Source organism: Diospyros lotus, chromosome 12 (assembly GCF_014633365.1).
Source record: "Diospyros lotus cultivar Yz01 chromosome 12, ASM1463336v1, whole genome shotgun sequence".
Taxonomy (NCBI): Eukaryota; Viridiplantae; Streptophyta; class Magnoliopsida; order Ericales; family Ebenaceae; genus Diospyros; species Diospyros lotus.
This window is the reverse complement of record NC_068349.1, coordinates 4,941,638-4,963,396: the sequence shown is the minus strand read 5'-3', so window position 1 is coordinate 4,963,396 and position 21,759 is coordinate 4,941,638. Positions and strand designations below refer to the sequence as shown.

General features: G+C 37.2%; 2 protein-coding genes across 3 annotated transcripts; both read right to left on the bottom strand.

Moving 5' to 3' along the window:
* Positions 1-7,157: 7,157 nt before the first annotated feature.
* Positions 7,158-11,063, bottom strand: LOC127787149 (disease resistance protein RUN1-like). Of its 2 annotated transcripts, none has more exons than XM_052315047.1 (5): positions 10,506-11,063; positions 9,271-10,417; positions 8,713-8,988; positions 7,787-8,527; positions 7,158-7,697 (listed from the first exon to the last, which is right to left on the bottom strand). In XM_052315047.1, the coding sequence occupies exons 1-5, from the start codon at positions 11,015-11,017 to the stop codon at positions 7,296-7,298; spliced, it is 3,078 nt and encodes a 1,025-aa protein (XP_052171007.1). In that variant the 5' UTR covers positions 11,018-11,063; the 3' UTR covers positions 7,158-7,295. The 2 variants fall into 2 exon arrangements, with proteins under 2 accessions (XP_052171007.1, XP_052171008.1); XM_052315048.1 differs by having other exon boundaries at positions 9,271-10,414.
* Positions 11,064-12,503: 1,440 nt separating this feature from the next.
* Positions 12,504-13,910, bottom strand: LOC127786796 (protein VAPYRIN-LIKE-like). Its single transcript, XM_052314458.1, has one exon. It carries the CDS (start codon positions 13,908-13,910, stop codon positions 12,504-12,506), a length of 1,407 nt encoding a protein of 468 aa, XP_052170418.1.
* Positions 13,911-21,759: the final 7,849 nt, after the last annotated feature.

Sequence of the window (21,759 nt, the reverse complement as noted above, 5' to 3'; positions counted from 1 at the left end):
ATAAAGTTAAATGGATTTTAGCTATAATATCCACCTAATAGTTAAATGGATTTTAGCTAAAAAACACACCTAATAAAGCTCTCACATAAAAAATAAAAATAGATTTCTATAAATTGGTTTTTAATTTTTATTAGGATTAAAAATAATCCTTGGGCCTTCTCCAAATAATATCTTCCATGGGTTGCTCAAATTGGGCCTTAATTCTTCATGGGCTTGAATTCTTCATGGACTTTAATTTTTCATGGGTTTGATTTCTTCAAGGACTTGATTTCTCCATGGCTTTGATTTCTTCATGGACTTGAATTCTTCATGGACTTTAAGTCTTCATGGGCTTAAATTCTTCATGCCTAAAAAAAATAAAAATAATTTAATGTTATTAATAAATTATATATTATATATATGTATTACACATGGCACATATATATATTAGATTATATTATATATATATTACATGCATGCATATAATGATATATATGTATTATATATAATTTTATATATTATTATTATTTACTTTAGAACTTCATTTCACTCATCTTTCAATTTAAATTTACATATAACCATAAAATATATATTAATATCTAATTTAAACCATATTTAAGATCGAAAGAAGGGTATAATTATAACAAAATTTTTACAAAATTAACCACTAATCAATTCAATGTTAACAGTTTCGTTCAGTGCACTCGTTCCTGTAATGAGCATCAACTCATCTTCCTTTCATATCTCAAACAGAATGACACGAGATTCACCAATTTTATTTTTTAGTATCTCATGCTAAATAAGAAGAAAGACGATTTACTGGCTTTTACAAGTTGTTATTATCTAGATTATGAACTCTATGGTTAGAAACTTATTTATAGTATAATGAATTGTGGATTATTCATAACTCGTATTCTTAACTCTTTAAGAATGGTATTCACTCCTTATTTTACTAATGGATATATGTTTTTAATTTAAACCATATTACAATTTCAATAAAAACATAAACTTGTCATTTAAATAATATTTAAAAAATTACAAGATCGAATCCATTTATATCACTAGAATTGGTTATTAGGGTTCATATCTAACATGTCTGACCCAAGGCATGGCTTAGGAGACCGGGATAACCTCAGAGCAACCGTATATAATAAGAAGAGACAAGTAGAATTCCTAATTTTATCAATATCGTGCGGTCTGTTGGTGTGTAGTCAGATAATATATAATAAGCTGATGGTGGTGTAATTACTGAAGCAATGAACACTAAAATGAGGTGTGTAGTAAGATAATACATAATAAGCCGATTGTGGCATAATTACTGAAGCAACTAACACTAAAAGAAGGCATATAGTCGGATAATACATAATGAGCTGATGGTAGCGTAATTATTGAGGCAATGAACACTGAAACGAGACGTGTAGTCGGATACTACATAATGTTAAGTTCAAGGGTAAGTAAATACGATTTTGATGATAATAAAAATATTTTTATGATATAAATATATTTATTTCTCATACAAAAAATAAATTTATTTTGAATTAAAAGTGGATACAAAAAGTAATTTTATTTTGAATTAAAGGTGGATTGTCTTTAGACATATTTTCTTATTTTGATCATTTATGTCTCAAAAGTTTATGTTTGAATTTTTATTTCATGATAAATGCATTTCTTACTTATGCAAAAAGTATATTTATTTTGAATTAAAGGGGAATTGCTTTTAGAAATATTTTTTCTTTCTTATACAAAATGTAAATTTATTTTTAATTAAAGAGAATTGGTTTTAAATATGTTTTTTCTTACTCGTGTAAAAAGTAAATTTATTTTAAATTAAAGGAGAATTATTTTTAGACATATTTTCTTGTTTTAATCATTTATGTCTTAAAAGCTTATATTTGAATTTTTAAATTTTGAATTAAAAGAGAATTATTTTTAAATATATTTTCCCATATTCATGCAAAAGTAAATTTATTTTGAATTAAAGGAGAATTACGTTTAGACATGTTTTTTTTTTTAATCATTTATGTCTCAAAAGCTTATATTTAAATTTTTAAATCTTAATTACTCATATAAAAAATAAATTTATTTTGAATTAAATGTGAGATATGTTTTCTTATTGTTTGAGAAAATCTAAACATTTTTTGAATTTTAAACTTCATATTAACCCTTACTTTAATGACTAGTGTGCTTGGAAGATGTATATATATAGGGTAAGTATGGAGGCTCAAGATAAAACAAACTTGATAGAGCATTCAAACAAGAGTGAGAAGGTTCAAAATGCTAGAAGTGTGTTGGTTGGTGGAATTTTCAATCATTGGTGACTTGTTTGTAATTGTCTCTAGTTGTAAGTTTGTTATTTTTACTCACTTGTTATGTGAATGGATTGCATTTGCTAATAGTGTGCTAGTAGTTCTTTCTTAGGCAAGGATTGTATGTTGGTTCTACTCCAATTAAAAGTTAGTGTTGATTCTCCCTAGTGGAACCTCAAGCTAAGTCTTAAGAGAGAGGATTAGACTCTTTAGAGTCAAATCTCTATAAATTTCTCTTGTTCTGTGTGGTTGTGTGATTTTTTTATTATCAATCATACTACAATCACCATATATTAAGATAACAAATTTAAGAGTTTTCAAAAGAGCTAAAATTATTAATTTTTGAAAAACCCAATATTCATCCTCCTCTTGGGAATTTTTCTAGGCAACACATAATAAGGCGATGGCAGTATAATTAATAAAGCAATGAACATTGAAATGAGACTTATAGTCAGATAGCACATAATAAGCCGATAGTGGCGTAATTTACTGAAGCAATGAACACTAAAACGAGGCGTGTAGTCGGATAATACACAATGAGCTGATGGTTGCGTAATTACTGATGCAATGAACACTAAAACGAGGTAAAGGCACGAAATTGGGCTTGAACCCATGTTGGTATAAACATAGACATAACGAATCTAATAAATCAATAAATAACGTATACACGAATTAATTTGAGATGGCCATTTAGTTGTAGTATTTTCGTAGGATGGTCATGTTCCATGCTCGTGGTAGGGGTTGCCCTGAGAGCTCAATTAAGTGGTATGCTCTATTATCAAGATTGTGGGTGACTCGATAGGGGCCCTTCTCGACGTTTATGTAACTTGCCTTCCAAAGTCTGAGGTCATCGAGGTCAGTTGGAGGTTTGTTTGCCAGGGAGTAAGAAAAGAGCTTGAGCTTTAGCCCTAGCATGCTAGCGTGTAGGGAAACTACAGGGCTGAGGTCTCTAATCTAGATAGCCTCCTGATTGAACCGGTTCAAGAAAGCCCATAACGACTTGTTTTCCCCCTGCTTGAGGTTGATAAGGCTGGTCAAGGTCTTACAATGAGCTTGGTTAGTGGAGAAATGGGTGAGGAAGAGGGTGGCGATCTCGGTAAAGTCATGAATGAAATCTGACTTGACGGTAGAGAACCATAGTAGGGCGAATTTCTTGAGGATGCTGAGGAATACTCAGCACATGATAGGATCAAGGCCCCACTCAATAGCATCAAGGAGTTAAACATGGTTAGGTACTCCTGGGGATCGGTGGTTTCATCATATAGCTCCAGGGTGTCGAGGAAACGAAAACCATCTGACAGGGGTATTGTTGTTATCAAAATACAACAATTAAAATTTGTGATGTGGGGTCCACTCGAGCTTGGTGTCGAGTGAAGTTGGATTGCCGTAAGAGATGTCGCCTCAAGGGAAATTGTCGTTAGGATACTCGCTACCAGGCTTCGCCACAAGCTTCCGCCGCTAGCTTTGCCACAAGGTTCGCCGCTAGCTTTGCCGCAAGGTTCGCCGCTAGTTTTTCCACAAGCTTCGCCACAAGCTTCCGCCACAAACTTTGCCACAAGGTTCGCCGCTAGCTTCCACCACAAGGTTCGCCACAAGGCTTCGCCACAAGCTTTGCCGCTGGCTTTGCTACAAACTTTGCCACAAAGTTCGGCGTTAAGCTTCGCCGCTAGCTTTGCCACAAGGCTTCACCGCTAGCTCTGCCACAAGGCTTCGCCACAAAGCTTCACCACAAGCTCCCGCCACAAGCTTTGCCGCTAGCTTTGCCACGATGCTTCGACCCTATTAATGCTGAAAAAATGGGTTAAAAGGCTCGCGAAAATCTTCCCCACGAAGACCCTCCGATGCCAAAGTCAGTCCTAAACCCTAATGAAATTGCTCAGCAAAAAAGAGAACAGTAAAAGTGTATTCAAGATGTCCGAATTTTACCAAAGTCGGAAGTCCTGTTCACTGTCTTCTAGCTAGATATTTATAGGGTGCGATTTTCAAAGGTGGCTGGTGTCAACACGTGGCACTCGTCGAGTGGGGCTCTTGGCTTTTTCGGAAGACGCACACTGCCGCAAGCCATTGAGCTGCCGCAAGCTTGGGGGCTCGCCGCAGTGTGCCATGAATGCAAGAGGTCGGGCTCGCGGCACACTTGGATTTGTGCCGCGAGCCCATGCTCATTTTGCAACGAGCTCGCGGCAACTGCCGTGAGCCCATGCTTTTTGTGCCGCGAGATTGCGGCATTTGCCGCTAGCCGAGGGGCTGCTGCTAGCCAAGCGGACGGTGAGGAGCTTGCGGCAGTGTGCTGCGAGCTCATGGCACACTGCCGCAAGCCTATGCAACGATTTGAGGGCTTGCGGCAGTGTGCTGCACACTGCCGCGTTCTTTGCGCAACTTATCTGCTCAATTTCTTGCCCTGATTTCTTGGCACAACAGGTATGGACATGATAAACTCCAAAAAAAATGTGATGAGGAATGTATAGAGTTGTAGAAGGTATGGTGGTATGAGTTGCTTTGGGCTAGTGTTGGTTGTTGGCTTTTTCCTCATCGTCAACCTGACTATTGCGCCGGTTCCTCTGGTGATTGCGGGTTAGTTCGATGACTTGGTTCTCAAGCCATTGAATGGTCTGGAGAAAGATCTCCATGGTTGCAAGGTTTTCTAGTTGATGGGGGTTGGTGTTTTGCTTCTTTCAGTTGGGGGCCATGTTGTTCTGGCTTCTGTTTCTGGTCATAGATAATTATCGAGTATGGCTTGGAATGCTTTGGTGAATTTATGGGACAAACAAGTTTTATCGAGCCCCATGATAGGCACCAAATGTTCCTTCTGGCTCAAAGGATAATCAGACGGAGGGCTTGAGGCAACCACGATCCACACGGCGAGGGGTGGCTGGCATCTGCAAGCATTCTGATGCCCAAGTAATTAAGTAAGAGTTCAAGGTAACAGAGTCTTTGTAGATTGGAAAAGAAGATACCTTGATTGATGGCCAACTGGGTTATATAGGAGAGACGGGGAGAACCCTTTGTGTGTTGTCAATTTATTATAGGTGGATTAGGAGCCAAGGATCTCGAGGCAGTTGAGGTCTATCGTGGGAGTAGGTGATCTGGGTATGGTATTGATGGGATGAAGAATGTTGCTGAGATGATGTTGATGGGATGGGCTCTAGAGATCAAGCCGAGTACCGAGCTATGGGTTTATCGTTGGGGCAGACCCAATAAGACTAGTACGGTCCAAATATGCTGCCACCATCTCTCGAAGAAAATCTCCCACTGAGTGATGCATGTGACTGTGAGAGATAAACTGAGACTTGTCTCGCTTACTGCACATTGCATGATGGGTACATTAATTTGGCAAATAACAGTCTTATTTGCACAATTAGGTTAAACATATGCAGGGTTTAATGAGGAAAGCAAATACAAGCCGATAGAATCCACTCTTAATTTGTCCACAAAAGCCCAAGATTATAGCAACTCAGTACACTGGAGGTTTTGTGACATTAATCAACTTCCATGACCCTGAAACCTTCTTACCTTCCTGCCTCAATAAAACTTGCCTCATCCTTGTCAATTCGTTCAGAAAATTATACAGTTGTGTAAGTATCCATATTTTGAAAGACGAAGCCAGACAAATTGGCAGCACCAGTTAGAGCTGCTGCTTTCCCCTTCTGCATCCTAGAACTCAGTACATTGTGTTTGGCCAGCAGTGTACTTCGATCTTGGCAACACAACGAGAGAGAGATTCTTGAATCCGCAATTGCCTTCATCAATCCCCGGCCAACGTCTTCTCCTCTTTGTAGCGTCCTATGGTCTCTGAATGTTCGATAACCATGCATGTTGCTTCAAAGCGGCTAATAAGTGACTAGCTAGGGTATGTAATCGGTTGAAACTCAAGAAGACATGGCATTTCAGATGGGGTGGGGGACGAGGATGATGAAGCAGCCATGATCTCTAAGTTGTCAACCGTTTTGCTACGTACCCAGCTTGATCAGTTACATATTTTTGTCCCTAACAGTTAGAAGTGAGCAATATATACATGGTGGTTAACTATATATTTTGCAGAATTTACGTTCAGAAACCATGCTTTTCCAGGTTCTTTTCTCCACAGTATGCGTAATAATAATTGATGCAATTTGTCTTGAATTTATTTTATAATATATATGCTGAATTTGTGACAGATAATGACTTTGATGCCTGCCAAATTAGGTGATGTATGTTATATACACTACTACAACATGTCTAGCATAAATTAAAAGAATGAGATTCTATAGTCAAAATTAACAGTATTTATGGTCTCCTTGATTTTGAGCTGAGGTGACATTACTTTCATCCGTTATCCTTATAGCATCTTGGTAGCAATATATAATTATCTTTCTTATTTGTGTTCTTTCAATTTATATTTAAAGTCTCTCGTTAATGATTACACATAACAAATACTTTAAATGAACCCTGTTAGAATGGATAAATTATTTAGAATTGAGCCATTATTGTACATTAGTTTACAATATTATATTATTATGAAATATTTATCATCATCTAATCATACTTAAAATCATGACTATTTTAAGTAATAATTCTCTTTTTCTTTACCATAAAACTCCATACAAGCAACTATCATGAATGGGGTGTCCCTCAACGTAATATTATAATTTAATAATTAACTATCATGTGTTAACAGTATAATAAACTACATCTACATCCCAGCCATTATTATCAATTTAAAAGTTAAAATATAAATTATTCTTATTGATTATCATGAATTTAAATCATCAATACATATATAAATTAATGAATTGTGCTTTTAGGTCACATGTCAAGTACTTAGACCGTAATAAATTGGGATTCACACTAATAAATTGTACGTTTAACTCTTTATCTTGTGCAGTGAAACAAAATCTCTACTTGAAATTTATCTTTTTTGTCAAAATCGAAGACACAAGTGACGAGAGACCGACAATACATTTAATGAATTATGATATCATATTAATACTACAACAAGGAGATAATATCAATATTACATTGAATATTGTCCGTCTAAATAAGATGTATCCCCCATTTCTTGACCAATACATTGTCAAATAGGAAGAAAACCTCCACTTCATCGCCTCCTTCTATCTCCATCTCCCCGTTTTTCCGACAAAATGAAAAATAGCCGATGGCAGTGTGGATGGGGTCACCAAAGTGATCTTCTCCGAATAACTTGACACTATAGTTTCGTCCATAGTCAAGGCGAATGCCTTTAGTTTTATTGTGGATTTCGCACCAAATTCGCCAACAGTATTCTCCAATTGTGTAGACTGCACAAAATAGCCAGCCAGCTAAGTTCTGATTTACAAGAGGCGGCACCACGAAAGATATACGTGACCCTGTAGTCTGATACTGTAACCAGTTGAGAAACTTGTCTCCTGAAAGAGAAATACAAAGTGCGCCTGATCCCTGAAGTTCCATACCCACCACACAAACATCATGTATTATTAGTATAAATTCCAAATTGATAGAGAGAGAGAGAGTGTGTGCGTACGTACCATGCATAGGAGCAAGCTTCTTCCAAGTTCATCAGCAGAATGCTTGATGGCTAACTTAGGACAATTGTAAAAGAACATGTCCGTGTGCTGCCAGTCTGAATCAAGTGATATGCTTTCTAAGGATGAGCAGTTCTGCACTTCCACAATCTGTAAACTTGGTGAAAGCTTTGGGAGGGATTGGAGGCTTGCACAATAACTCAAATTGAGATGCACTAAGTTAGTGAGGCTACTCATGCTTTCTGGCAGACTACAAAAACTGTTCCCTACAAGATCCAAACATTCCAACTGCATCAATCTCCCAATTTCAGTGGGTATATGTGACAAATTACAGTTTTCCATGCGCAATAGCTTTAAGCAACTCAAGCCTTGCAGAGAGTTTAGTGATAAAGAATCCAACTTCTTCGTCCGCAATGAACAAGATGATAGCGAAGAGGACATTGATTCAAGATTTGACCTTGCTCCTTGCAATTGGGTAAAAGTTTCTAGCTTGGAACAGCCAGAGAGATTGAGTATTTTGGCATTCAGCATCCAAGATCCTGAAGGAAGCTTTCTAAGCATTTTACAGCTCTTGAGGTTTAGAACAAGAAGTTTGTGGAGATATCTAATAGAGTTATCAACCTCTAACAATCTTATGCAGTTGTCAAGAAGAAGTTCCTCAAGATTGGAGAGCCCGGACAAGTCAGGAGTTTTGGTTAGGTAATAGCAATGACTGAGATAAAGAAATTTTAGTTTACCCAAAATCTGTTATAAACAAAGAGGAGCAAAATAGTTAGCTCTCTTCTGATATGCAATTAATGTTTGAAACTAACAAATAAGAAATTTTAGTTTACCCAAAATCTGTTATAAACAAAGAGGAGCAAAATAGTTAGCTCTCTTTTGATATGCAATTAATGTTTGAAACTAACAAATAAGAAAAATGGTTTTACCTTAGTTCCCTTCCAAACTTGTTTTATCATACTGTAACTCAAGTCAAGAGCAATCAAATTCTCCATATATAATTGTGAAGGCACAAACTTCAAGTTAAAACCATGCCAGCGTAGCCATACTAGCCTTCTCGATAAATGCTCATAACCTGCACTGAGGTGAACATGATTGAGATGAAGCACTCTGAGTCTGTTCATCTTTGGAAATGCTTTTGCATTTACTTTGAAATCCTTTGTCTCAGACGAGAATAGGATGAGACCTTCAATTGCTTCACTCCCCTACAAATAAAACTCATTGCATACAAAAGAAACCATATTACATTGATGGTGGAATATAGAATTAAGAATGTCCATATGCATTTGACGTTCCTTCAACAAACAGGCGTCAAATGTTCTATTACCAACAACAAAGCAAACCTTCTTGCAGAAAATTGTTTAGATATTTAGTCTTGCTTTCCTCAATTTGCCATTCTTGTTGTTTCCTCTATTTTTTTAATCAACACTGCAGAAGAATAATAAGGCATCAACTGTTTATAAGTAGTTAATAGATGCGGATCTCACCTCGTTATCTATCAACATTTGAAGGGCATCCTCCTGATCCCACAATCTACTGCGCTTACCTGGCTCTTTAACAGACTCTTGCCGAACAATCTCTCGGCCCATGTCCCTGAGCATATCATGCATTACTATCAAATGCATGTACCGAGACTCATATCCAAACTCATACCCCAATTCATATTTTATGAGGCAACGATCTGATAAGCATCGAATCCCAATTTCTGGGAAAAGGTTACAACCTTGCAATACCTGGACAGTGAAGTTTCTATCGATGCCAACAAAGAAACATGCTATATCCAAGAACAAATCCTTCTCCTCTTCATTAAGTGAATCGAAACTTATCTTGAGTTTGCCTATAACATCATTATGAGGAATCTTTTTTAATTTTGCCATTGCACTTCTCCATTCTGATTTGGTTTTGCCTAACAAAAAGGAACCTAGAACTTCAAGAGCCAATGGAATGCCTCCGGCATATTTCACTACTTCATTTGAAATCTCCATATAGTTTTCTAAGGGATGATCTTCCTTGAATGCATGCCAACTGAACAATTGAAGTGACTCATGTTTATTCAATTGCTCGGGCATATATACTTCACACATAGATCTAAGTGAGTTTAAAGATGAAATATCTCTAGTAGTTATAATGATTCTACTCCCACGATGAAGGAATTTTGGATCGATAGCTAGTGCTTTTAATTGTTGAATTTGATCCACATCGTCTAAAACAAGTAGAAGTTTTCGTCCACGAAGTACTCTTCTTTTTATGAATTCAATTCCTTCATCACAGCTACGTATGTCACAATTTTCATTCCTCAAGATATCAGACAAAATATATTTTTGTAAAAGGTTCAAACCGTTTGGTCGCTTGGAAGTTTCTCTGATCTCTGGAACAAAGCTACTGCCTTCAAACTGGCGATAAATGCAATTATAGGCAGCTTTGGCAATTGTAGTCTTGCCTAGGCCGCCAATTCCCCATATTGCAACAATGCAAATACCGTCTGATGACTCCAAGGACAATAGCTTGAGAAGCTTTTGCAAACGAGGTAGCACTCCGACTGGGTGGCTCACAAGCTGTAAATTCCATATGGTTGAATTTAATTTTCTTTCAACCCCTTCAACAATATGCTCAATAAAGCTTGCCTCATCCCTGCTAATTCATTCATCCAAATTTATCGAACCCGAATCAGAAAATATTAAGATTCTGTGAACTATATAAGGAGCTAGGTTAGAAAATATACCCATCATCCAGATTTGGCAAGACGAAACTGGACAAATTGGCAACCTCAGTGAGTGCTACTTTCCATTTCTCCATCCTAGAGCTGGACACAGTATGGTGGTTGGCCAGTGCTTCTGCGACGTTCCCTGCCTGATTTCGTACATCAGACGGCTTTGTCTCGTAAAAGATTGGTAAGACAATATGTTGGGACTTCTTCTTACATTCCATGATCTTCTGGAGTTCGTCAAGACACCAACCCGACATGGCATAGCTTTTTGACAATACAGGGAGAGATATTCTCGATTCCTCAATTGCTTTATTCACTCCCCACCCAACTTCTCCTCCTTTTTGGAGCTCCCTGTCGTCTCTGAATACTTGAAAACCATTTCGCTCCAGAGCCGCTAACAGATGACTGGTAAATTTCTTTCCAGTGTCGACCCCACTAAAACTCAAGAAGACATCGTATTTCCATGGTGGCGGCGGGTTGGGGAACAGGGATAAAGGCTCCTGGATCATGCATGAAGCAGCCGCCATGTGATGAGCAAATACTTCTCTTCCTACGTACCCAACCCAACTTGTGTATCCTACTGTAAATAGACAGCACAGGAGAAAGATTCAACTCAACTGATAATCAATTCAATGCTCCATTGTTCTAACATTATTTTATTTGGCTGAATTAATACGCATTTTGGAACCATGTTTCCATGTTTTTGTCCACAACACAAGTTAGACCAAACAAAATTAATTAGACGCTTTAGACAAGCCTTTGGTCATTTCTTGTTAGGCCCATAAAATAAAATAGCAAAATGCCCTTGTTTTGATTCGATCGGCACTTTATTTGTATCAATTATGAAGTTTGTAAGTTCGAACTTTAACATTTATGGTAATTTTTCACATTTTGTCTAAAATAGCTTTGTCAAAGCATCATTTATTATTTAAAGTAAATGCAAAGGCATATACCATTTAAAGGTTATATAAGAATTAATAAAAGGAGTAAATCCTAGAATTCAAGCCCTATAATTCAACTGTCTTGACTAGTAGTGCCCGATGAGTGGGGTTGAAGGAAAATTATTAATACAATAAAAACACATCATCATTCAACAGCAATACCAACTCAACCCAAGACTTAAAACATTGCTAATATCTCTGTCTTACAATTGAATTAAGAATTTATTGGAAAACTAATAATAATACTTAAATGACATGAAATATTTATTGCCAATCAGTAAAAGTGTTTGAAAATTAAAAATAAGATATAATAAATACAATATAAATTGATCATTCAATCTTTAAACTTCGAATATTTGATTGTCTAAACTTTAAAATCGATCAAATTATTTTTTAAATATTTTAAAATTTACCCACAACAACCCATTCTTTACTAATAACATTAAATAAATTGACTATATATCCCTTAAACTTTGAATAGTTGGCTTCACATTGATTTAGATGATAATTTTAAATAGTAATTCTACTTTTCTTTTCTATGAAAGTCCATGCCCTCTTGTGAAAATACTTTTCCATTATTTTCTCGTCAACCAAAGATGGCAGTCGTGCCTGTTTGAATATGCACTTACAAACAAGCAGTGAAAAAAAGAACTTCAAAATGAATTAAGGCCAAAAGGTCAATATCTAAGCCCAGAAACCAAAAAAAGTAGTTCAATTCATTTCATCTACTGGATAGGCTTAATCCCGCAAAAGGCAAGTTGGAAACAGAGCAAGCCAGTGAACCAAAATCAAAAACTTCAAAAGAAATAAACATTGCAATTATACATCCTTAATTGGGCTACGATGTACAATCTTGGTAGGACGGAGAGTGCAACGACCACCCCCACCCCTCTCTCTACCCGACCATGGACATGGAAAATATTTAGGTTCACCCAGTATATTGGCCCATTTATACACTGGATGATTAACAAATAATTCTCAATTTCTGTATATGGACATAGACATCCCTGTACTCTTACAGCAAAAACACCAAAAACCATGTACAAGTTTGGTTATGGATGAAAACAATGGATCAAGCTCGCTCTTTCTGTTGACACGAAGAAGTTACAAAAGGAGGATGGTTCTTGAAACAATCCAAATTGGATTCGAGACTCTTCACCTTCGAGCTTGCTTTGGCCCCATGAGCCGTCAAGCACATCGCCACCTGCACGTGCCCTGCCTCCGCCGCCAGCTGCAGCGGCGACCGTCCGCTGTCATCCAGCAGATCAACCCGAGCTCCATGCCCGAGCAAGAGCTTAACACTCTCCATCCGCCCCTTGAACGCCGCCCTGTGCAGCGGCGTCCACCCATTCTGGTCCCTCCCGTTCACCTCCGCGCCTTCGGCCAGACAGCTCTTCATGGAGTGGACATCGTCCATTCTCGCCGCCCGGTGCAAAGCTTCGCCCAAATGCAAGCCGTTGTATAAATGGGAGTGGCCCTTCTCCACCGCCAGAGCAAAAGCCGTCTTTCCGTCTCTGTTCACAGCGTACTTAGAGAACGTCGAGCAGTCCAGCAAGAAATCCACGGCCTTTTCGTGGCCTTCATCGGCGGCGCAGTGAAGCGGCGTCCATCCATCGCGGTCGGCGATATCCGGATCGGCCCCCATGGAAACAAGAAACTGAAGTACTTCGACGTTCCCGCGATTCGCCCCGACGTGAAGAGCGGTTTGACCGCGGGAATTGGTTGAATTCATGTCGATATCTGTGAAACCCAGACAAATAATCTCCATTAAGTCGACTCGATCCATTTTCGCCGCTTCGTGCAAGAACCTATCGAGCGAAGGGTCCATTTTGTAGCCGGCTTCGATCAGAACTTGAAGCGAACCGATCTGTTCTGATTGAATGGCCAGTGACATCACAGACTCCAAAGCCCTAACCCTGTGATTGACAGCGGCTCCGGCCTCGATCAGAGCTGACATGAAGTAAGAATTCCCGAGACTGGCGGCGGATCGGAGCAAGGAATTCAGATCAGAGGAGTCACACGCAGAAACGGCCATGGAGAAGAGGAAGGCGACTTCAAGAGTCTTGTTTCTGGGAGGAGAAAAGAGGGATTCAACGACGTGGGGGCCGACCAGGGAGATGGGTATGGCGGCGTCCTTGAAGACGTGGGGGCCGGGCTTGGAGAAGAGGCGGCGGAGATCGTCGGGGTGGGCTTTGCCGGTTGGGAGCATGGAGGAGCGGACGAGGATGGTGTCGGGAGGGGAGGAGAGTGGCGGCTGGTCGGAGGGCTGGTGGAGGTGAACAGAGAATGAAGCGGTGGAGAGGGGGGGAAGGATGGAAAAAGGGTGGGGGAAGGAGAAAGAAGGGTTGGTGGTGGAGAGGGAGACGGCGACGGACATGGTGTGCATCAGGTTGCTCAGGCGGAAAGTGGCGGAGCATTTCCGTCCGCGGGTGAAGGTGAGGTGAACTTCCTTGACATCGGGCTTTACCAGTCTGTCCATGGCCTTGCTGTGTGGATGGAGGCGTGAAGAATCTAATAGCAGGAAGGTACGATTGATGAATGATGAGACATGAGGAGGAGGAGGATGACGACGACTTCGGGATGGGGATTGGCAAACCACCCATGTTTATATTCTTCCTTTTTCTATTCCCTTTTTTTTGTATAACATATATAAAACTGTTGTTATTTTATTAGGATTCTTCGTGCCATTACCATGGGTAATGGCCGTTCTTGTGATTTTAAAAAGGTATAATTTATTAATATTTTATTATTATTTTTATATAAGATTTGTCTGAAAATATGATCATGAATACACAATCTGAAATCCATAAATGGAATAAGATTGAATGGGGGTGGTGGTGCTGCTGCTGTATATGTTAGAGAAAAAAATGTTCTAGGCGGGAATGTGGAAAGAATTTTGTTACACACTCTTATCTTGGAGAATAACCTATACCTCCTTCCAAGACAAGAGTCTATTTAGACAGAACCTTGTCCACTCTCTAGAGCTGTCTCTCTTTTTGTTCCATGTCTCAAAGCAACTTCCTTTTATCTTCCGTGAGAAATGAGGGAATTTAAGAAGAATTATGAGAAGAATCAGAAATGGATAAGGAAAGTAAAAGTAGATGACAAGGAAACAAGATAGAGAGAAAGAGAGAGAGAGAGAGAGAGAGAGAGAGAAATGAGAATTGTTTACTTCAAAATCATAATGATACTCGGCCATGTTATAGATTTATATATAAGTTATCCATAGATTTAAGGGATAGTTATCACTCCTCCATTATTAATAATTACTCTTAAATGTCTCCATAACTTCTTAAATCAATTCCTAATTGAGAGTTACAACAATAACTAACTCCTTCTACATACTAATACAATTTGTAGAAATAAAAATAAAAGACAACCAGGCTAAGTCGTGGCATTCTCTCCCCTTTAAAATATTTATTGTCCCTAAGAAATCTTAGCTTTTGGTCTCACTACTTCGTCCAATCCCTACTTTTACTATTTGATTCATCTTTCTTAGATTGTAAGGTGCAGCATCCTTGTCTTCATGTAGTAACTAGTCTGGCAACCATTTGGTCTTCCATCGTTTCGTGAAACATATCAAGGTTCTTTTGTGCAATCTACTTCAATTATTCCTTCTGCATCATCTCCGTAATTATGTCATGATTTATTAGTTGTTCTTCGATTTCCTAGTAGGTACAATAGAACTCTTTACAACATTGTTTGTTTTATGAATTGATTAAGCCAATTTCTTATTATGAGAGACTGAATCAATTTCAGTTCCAAAAGAATAAGTTGTCACTTCATCGATCAATCTTAGGAATTCTCTATTAACATCTTTCAATCCTGAGGGTTGATTGTCTGGATCAATCACCACATGATTAGAATTTTTTAGATAGTTATCTTGACCTTCTTCTTCCGAAACCTCTGTCTCTTTTTAAGGAGTTAAAATATTCCTTAAAAAATAAGTTAGCTGAAATACTAACTTGAAACTTTCTTAAAAACTGAATCAAAATCTTGTCCAGCTTTGGTAGATGTTAACAACACCTTCCATGAATGTTTTATCCAATGACTGTATACTTTTAAGAGCCCCTATCGATGTTAACACCACCTTTCATGAATGTTTTATCCAATGATTGTATACTTTTAAGAGCCCCTTCAACCATTTATTCAATCAAATCCTTCTAACTTCACCCTGGACAACCAATGTAATTGCCTCTAGATCTCAATAATTGCCTTTGAACTACTTACAGAAATAAGCTTGTTCTGCTCACCTTTAAAGCCTTAAGTGAAAACACCTAAATCTAGGCAAGAATCGAACTGTTCTGATATCAATTGTCAGAAATCTTAAAAGTTCAAAGTTCAAGTCTAGGGATTCTAGTAGATAATCAGGCAAGAGAAAGAGAGAGAGAGAGAGAGAGAGAGAGAGAAATAAGAGAATTTAGGGAGAGTTATGAGAAGAATTAGAAATGGAGAGGGAAAGCAAAAGCAAGAGAAAAACATGATAAAGAGAAAAAAGAGTAGAAAGGGAGATCAAAGAATTGAAGAGAGAAAAATGAAAATTCTTTTACTTCAAGACCATAATAGTGTTCAGTCATGTGGTTATAGCTTTATATATAAACTATTCACAAATTTAAGGGGGTAGTTACCACTCCTACACTGTCAATAACTGCTTTAAAATGACTCCATAACCTCCTAAATTAATCCATGATCGAGAGTTACAGCAATAACTAACTCTTTCCACATACTAATACAATTTGTAAAACTAAAAATAAAAGACAATTAACCTAAGTTGTTACTTTCTCTCTCTCTCTCTCTCTCTCTATGGGACACTTTCTCTGACCAAAATAAAATCGCTCTATACATGTATGTCGTGACCTGAAGAATTAAGAGATATCAAAAAAGAGCAATTGAAGTTTTATTTTACACTTATAATTGTTAGCAAAATCTATTAACAATATAAGCAAATAACTATTATAAATACCAAAACTACAAATATCAAGTAACTATTATAAATAACTGTTGTGGATAGTCATAAATAAAGTTATACCACTTAAATATGGGATTATGAAGAAATTAATTAAAGTTCTTTCATTTTCTCTCTCTACCCATTCTTTATTTCCTTTTGTTCTTTTTTCTGTTTTCTCTCTAAATTCCCTCTTTCCTTCTTCTTTCTCAATTATCAATTAAAAATCCTAAATTCGAAACCTAAAGTCTTGACAATTGGTACCAAAATAGTTGATTCTTGGATTTTTATTCACAACAACTTACATCTACAACTACAAGTATTGGAGCTATGACAAATAATACTCAAATGAAACAACCGGAGAACTTCCGCTAAAAACCGCTCAAAATCTAAAAAATGGGTGGGTACTTTCAAATTTCAAAAATTGGCACCCTCGTGCACAACTGCCCCCGTAGTGTTTCCTAGGCACAACCTTATATGATTTTTGTTCACTACAAGAAGAAGGGGTATTGCAGGGGAACTTTTTCCGGCAATTTGAACAACTGTCAGGAAAACACCACAATCCCCGACGATTTTGTAAACCACCAGGGATTTAACACAATCCTAGGCAGTTTAGAAAACCACCGACTATGGCTACACATCTCTGGCGGTTTTTATAAACTACTAGTGATGTTGACCTATCCCTGGAGATTTTTGAAACCGCCAAGGATATGATTTATATAACACATTCCCCCGCCCCCGTCCAAATCTTCCCTCACCCCATTCTCTTCCAAAATGCCCTCTGCAAACCCTAACCCTCTCTCGCTCGCACCTCGTTGTGTCTCTTTCGCTCGCTCTCGCCTCTAAGTCGTTGTCTCCCTCGCCCTCGCTCACTTTCATTCACTTGCCTCGCCCTCGCTCGCTCACTCTCAGTCGCTCTCGCCCTCGTTGCCTAACTACATCTCTTAGTTCCTGTCTCTCTCGCCCTCGCTCTCGCTCGCCCTCAATCGCTCTCGCTCTCGCTCAGCCGCGCTCGCCCTCGCTTAGTCTCTGTCTCTCTCGCCCAGTTGCCCTCATCTCTGTCACTGCCCTGCCTCTCGCTCGTCCTCACTTTCGCCTCTCGATCGCTCTTGCTCACTCGCCGCCCTCGCTCTCGTCTCATTCACTATTGCCTACTGTTCCATTTGGTATGGTAACTACTAATAATTTTATACAAATAATTTTGTGATTCTACAATGCTGAATTGGTTAATATCAAAAATTTTGTGATTCACTCTTGTACAAATAATTTTTTACTAATAATTTTTTACAAATAATTTATATAATTTCAAGAGTTCGTTATGGTTCTACAATGCTGAAGTGGTTTCATGTACAAATAATTTTGTGTATTAGATGAGGATTTACACATTTTAACACTTTTGGTGTAATTTGTAAATAATTTTCTTTTTCAAATCTAATCAACCATATTATATTATATTAAAGAGACATTCGGAACATATTCAAAGTCCCATTGTAATTTTTGTTGTTCAGTTGTGATTTTCTCTTTAATTTTTTGATTTCAGTATATTATTATTGCATAATTTATATGTGTTGGCTTGGGGAACCACCCCACCTTACTTGTCCTGGGCTCGAGGCGAGGTTAGGATAGACTGTGTGAACAGAAAGAGAGAAAATACATTGTGATAAACCTATTATTAAAGACTAAATCATGGTTCACTTGCAACTGATGTGATAAAAATCACTCACATTGTTCTCTATTTATACAAGTTAGAAGAAAAATTTTAAGCTCAAATCCAAAGTCAAGTTTAAATGCAAGTTCGTGTAATACTTGACAATGGAACATACACCACTGACTCCAGACAATACACCATAACCGAGATAGGTATGTCGTTCCATTAGTATATTTCGTGATTAAAAATTACATGTTTACTATATATATTAACTAAACTATTTTAAAATATAGTTATCCTCAGATGCTAGTGTTTCTGCAGTATATGTAAGCACACCATCACCCGAAACTGAATGCACTGGAATATCGACACCAGAATGTGGTCATCATTTAGAGGTAATTCACTACCAAATAGTTAATATACTGAAATATAAAATATACTTCAAAATCATTTATGCTTGTTTAAACACATATTGGTGAATTTGTTCACTTGATGAATGGACGAATACCTCACCACATTGTTGCTGAGACAATCATTGTGTCCATTGATCCGACCAAGTCTGTAGGGGGAGTAGAACTAAGTAATGCGTTTGTTGAAATTAGTATTTAGAAAATGTTGAAGCCTTTATATTCATTACCTCGACAATTTACAATTTTCTGGGATGCCTGTCTTGAGGGATGTTAATAATAGTAAAACTACAATAACATGGAGGGTCTCTGATATAAGTGTTTTTGTCTTATATGCATTTATTATGATATGCAATTTCATAGTTAACATATATACAAATTTGAAAAAATATGAATGATTAAATGTGTTGTACTTAAATAAATCTATTGTATGTAGTTGTTATGCAATTTTGGACATATTTTATGCAATTTCATAGTTAACATACATATTTAAATAGATTTATTGTTTTCCAATGCAGATTGAAAAAATATGATATGCAATTTTGGTTGAAGAATGGCATGGTGGCATAATCAAGAGTTATCTAAAGTCACTTGGACATGTTTTAGTTTAGGGTTGATTTGTATGTGCTTTTGTATGGTATTATGTAATGAGATGAGATAAGATCAATCTTTCTAAATGATCAAATGTGTTATACTTAAATAGATCTATTGTATATAGTTGTTATATTTATTGTGTGTATCGGGTGAATCCTTTAAAATTGTCAGTGATTTTTTGTTGCTGTAGTCATTGATTGTTATACAGGTTATTTATTGATTGTTATATTATTTTTTTAAAAACCTTGTTTTTTAAAATTGTCAGCGATTTTTTGGGTTTTACCGGTGGTTGATCTTTGCTGGCAGTATCTGAAAATTGCCAGCAAAGTTCTGCTTTTGCCGGCAGTTTTAAACCGCTGAAAATTTTCGTAATGTTTATTTTTATCGGTGGTTTATGAAAACCGCTGGTAAAGAGTCCTTTTTGGCAATTTTTAACTGCCGGCAAGCTTTCCCAACGGAGATATTTCTGACGATTATAATTACCGCCAGAAAAAATTTTACCAGTAAATTTTGAACTTTTTCCAACAATTTTTTCACCACCAAAAAAAATTGAAACTTTCGTGGTGGTAGTTTCTAATAATATCGGCATTTGAATGCATTTACACATACTATATGTATTTACTGATTACATAATTCTAATTTCTAACATATATATATAGAGAGAGAGAAAAAGAGACAATTTTATTTTAGAGGGAGAAAGTGTTTTAGGTGGGGGAGAGAGGGAGAATCTTTTCTAAAAAAAGCCACGGCATAAGTTTTTTTAAGAGAGCTTATAAGTTGATCAAATAAAAAGCTTTTGTTAATTAAGTAACAGACCAAAATACACTACCAAATAAGTGTTGTAAAGAGCTTAAAGCTCTTATAATTAGCTAAGCCAAGTCTTCAAAAGAAGCGTGTTTTACCTAGTCTAAACTCGAAGCTTGCTTCTCAGTCAGCAACCTAAACATTTGCCCGGTATTTAAATTTGTTTACTGCTCCTAAATTGTCTAAATCATTCTCGGCTACTTGGATGGCAACTTCGCCAATCTCATCTAATAAAATCAAAGCTTCAACAAGAAAGGTATATAGTCAAAGAGAAAAATTAAATTATAGAATACCAATGAAAAAAGAAAGCAATGGATATGAGAACATTGCTGAGCGATGGACTTACAGAGCACTGTCTATATAATAAAAACTGAGAATAAATATAACAGCAGCAAGAATATTATAATTATACTGTCAATTTGAACTCTTGACGATGGCATGCATCATGAAAGCTAACAATCGGCATTATACCCGCTCTGTTGTCGTGAAGGGGCCCATGAATCATCTTCCACTACATATGAAAATGTTCAGAACAAAAGGATAACAAGAGAAACAAAGTGCTTAGTTGGTATCCAAAACTAAGCTTAAATCACCATATCGTTATGGCTTTCCTCCAAGAGAAACTTGGAATTAGTTGCAGGAAGATAAGTTGGAGTTTTCTTTAGTTCTCAGAAGGTTGAATTGATCAAGCAAGTACAGCTTTGGAGGACGCTTCCACAAGTCTTGATCAATTCAACCTGCTTCTCTGCAGACATCATGTAATGCCAATCGCAACTGTTCGACTTTGAACTTTTTGTCTGTGGTTAAGGTGTGAACTGCTCATTATAAAAATGTCACGGGACAATATCAAAATAACCTTTTTATAATTATAAAGATGCTCAAATTCTATAGGAAAGCAGGTCATTTATCAAACTAAATCAAAGAATAAAAATATTAAATATGTGAAGATGTGTTTGGCTCTGATTAGGTCACAGAGAATATGCTCCAGAAAATGCAGCAGATACTACAAGAAAGAAGGGTAAGCTGTTGGAAATGGCTTTAAATTTTATTGTGAACGGTCCTTGTGTAGTGTACTGAACCTAATATAGTCCATCACAAATCCCATTTTGCAATTAATTCATGATATAATTTTGCTGTAAAGTTGCAAATCAACTCAACTGATACTACTCTGTGTTCCTATCCCTTCCTCTCTTTCTGTATATGTATATTTTGGGGTGAGGCTTGATCATGTTCTTGCAACAAAATTCTGATGGTTGTCAATTTTTTTATCAGAATATTAATATTTTCTATACATTTAATATGATCTTCTTTCACTATCATGGTGTAACCAACATCTAACAGTACAGGGCTTCACGGAACAAAATGCTTATCTGAGGCGGCCGGGCATAACATTGACCTTGTCTTTCTGTTTGGCACTCAACATTACTGCCGTGGTAAATAAATACAAAAAGGGCATGACAATATAGAACTCACCAGAGGAGAGGACTGACAAAATTCCATTGATTTGCATTGTGGTGGGCAAAGGATCAGTCCAAGTTAGCTGAAGATTATAAAACTCAAAGATGTGTAGTGAGTGCCCAACAAAATAACAACATAAAAAACAATAACACAGATGAGGATGGGGATGAAACCATCCATCCAACAAAGCACAATGGAATTTCTTCTTCTTAGAAACAAGATGTGTTATGTGGCGAATATCGGCATATACTTGTGTATCTGGAAAACAGGATGTGCAAGCAGAACCAAGGCTATGGTGGCAAAGAATGTTAGTTTGAGTTGTTTGTTCTTTTGCTGAATAGATGGTTAGTTTGAGTTATCCCATTAGAATTGGCGTTCATCATATATATGTGGACTTAAGTTTAATAGATACCAGCAGATAATTGAGACAAAAAATGGAGCTTCCTCCCTTCATAATCAAGCTAAAAAGATA

Bases quoted from the DNA above. Each gene is read 5' to 3' on its own strand.
- LOC127786796 (XM_052314458.1), bottom strand. From the start codon at position 13,910: ATGGACAGACTGGTAAAGCCCGATGTCAAGGAAGTTCACCTCACCTTC.
- LOC127787149 (XM_052315047.1), bottom strand. From the start codon at position 11,017: ATGGCGGCTGCTTCATGCATGATCCAGGAGCCTTTATCCCTGTTCCCC. The intron at 10,418-10,505 runs GTATATTTTCTA...TGAATGAATTAG, and splicing joins TTGCCAAATCTGGATGATGG to CAGGGATGAGGCAAGCTTTA. The intron at 8,528-8,712 runs GTAAAACCATTT...TGTTTATAACAG, and splicing joins AAGTTTGGAAGGGAACTAAG to ATTTTGGGTAAACTAAAATT.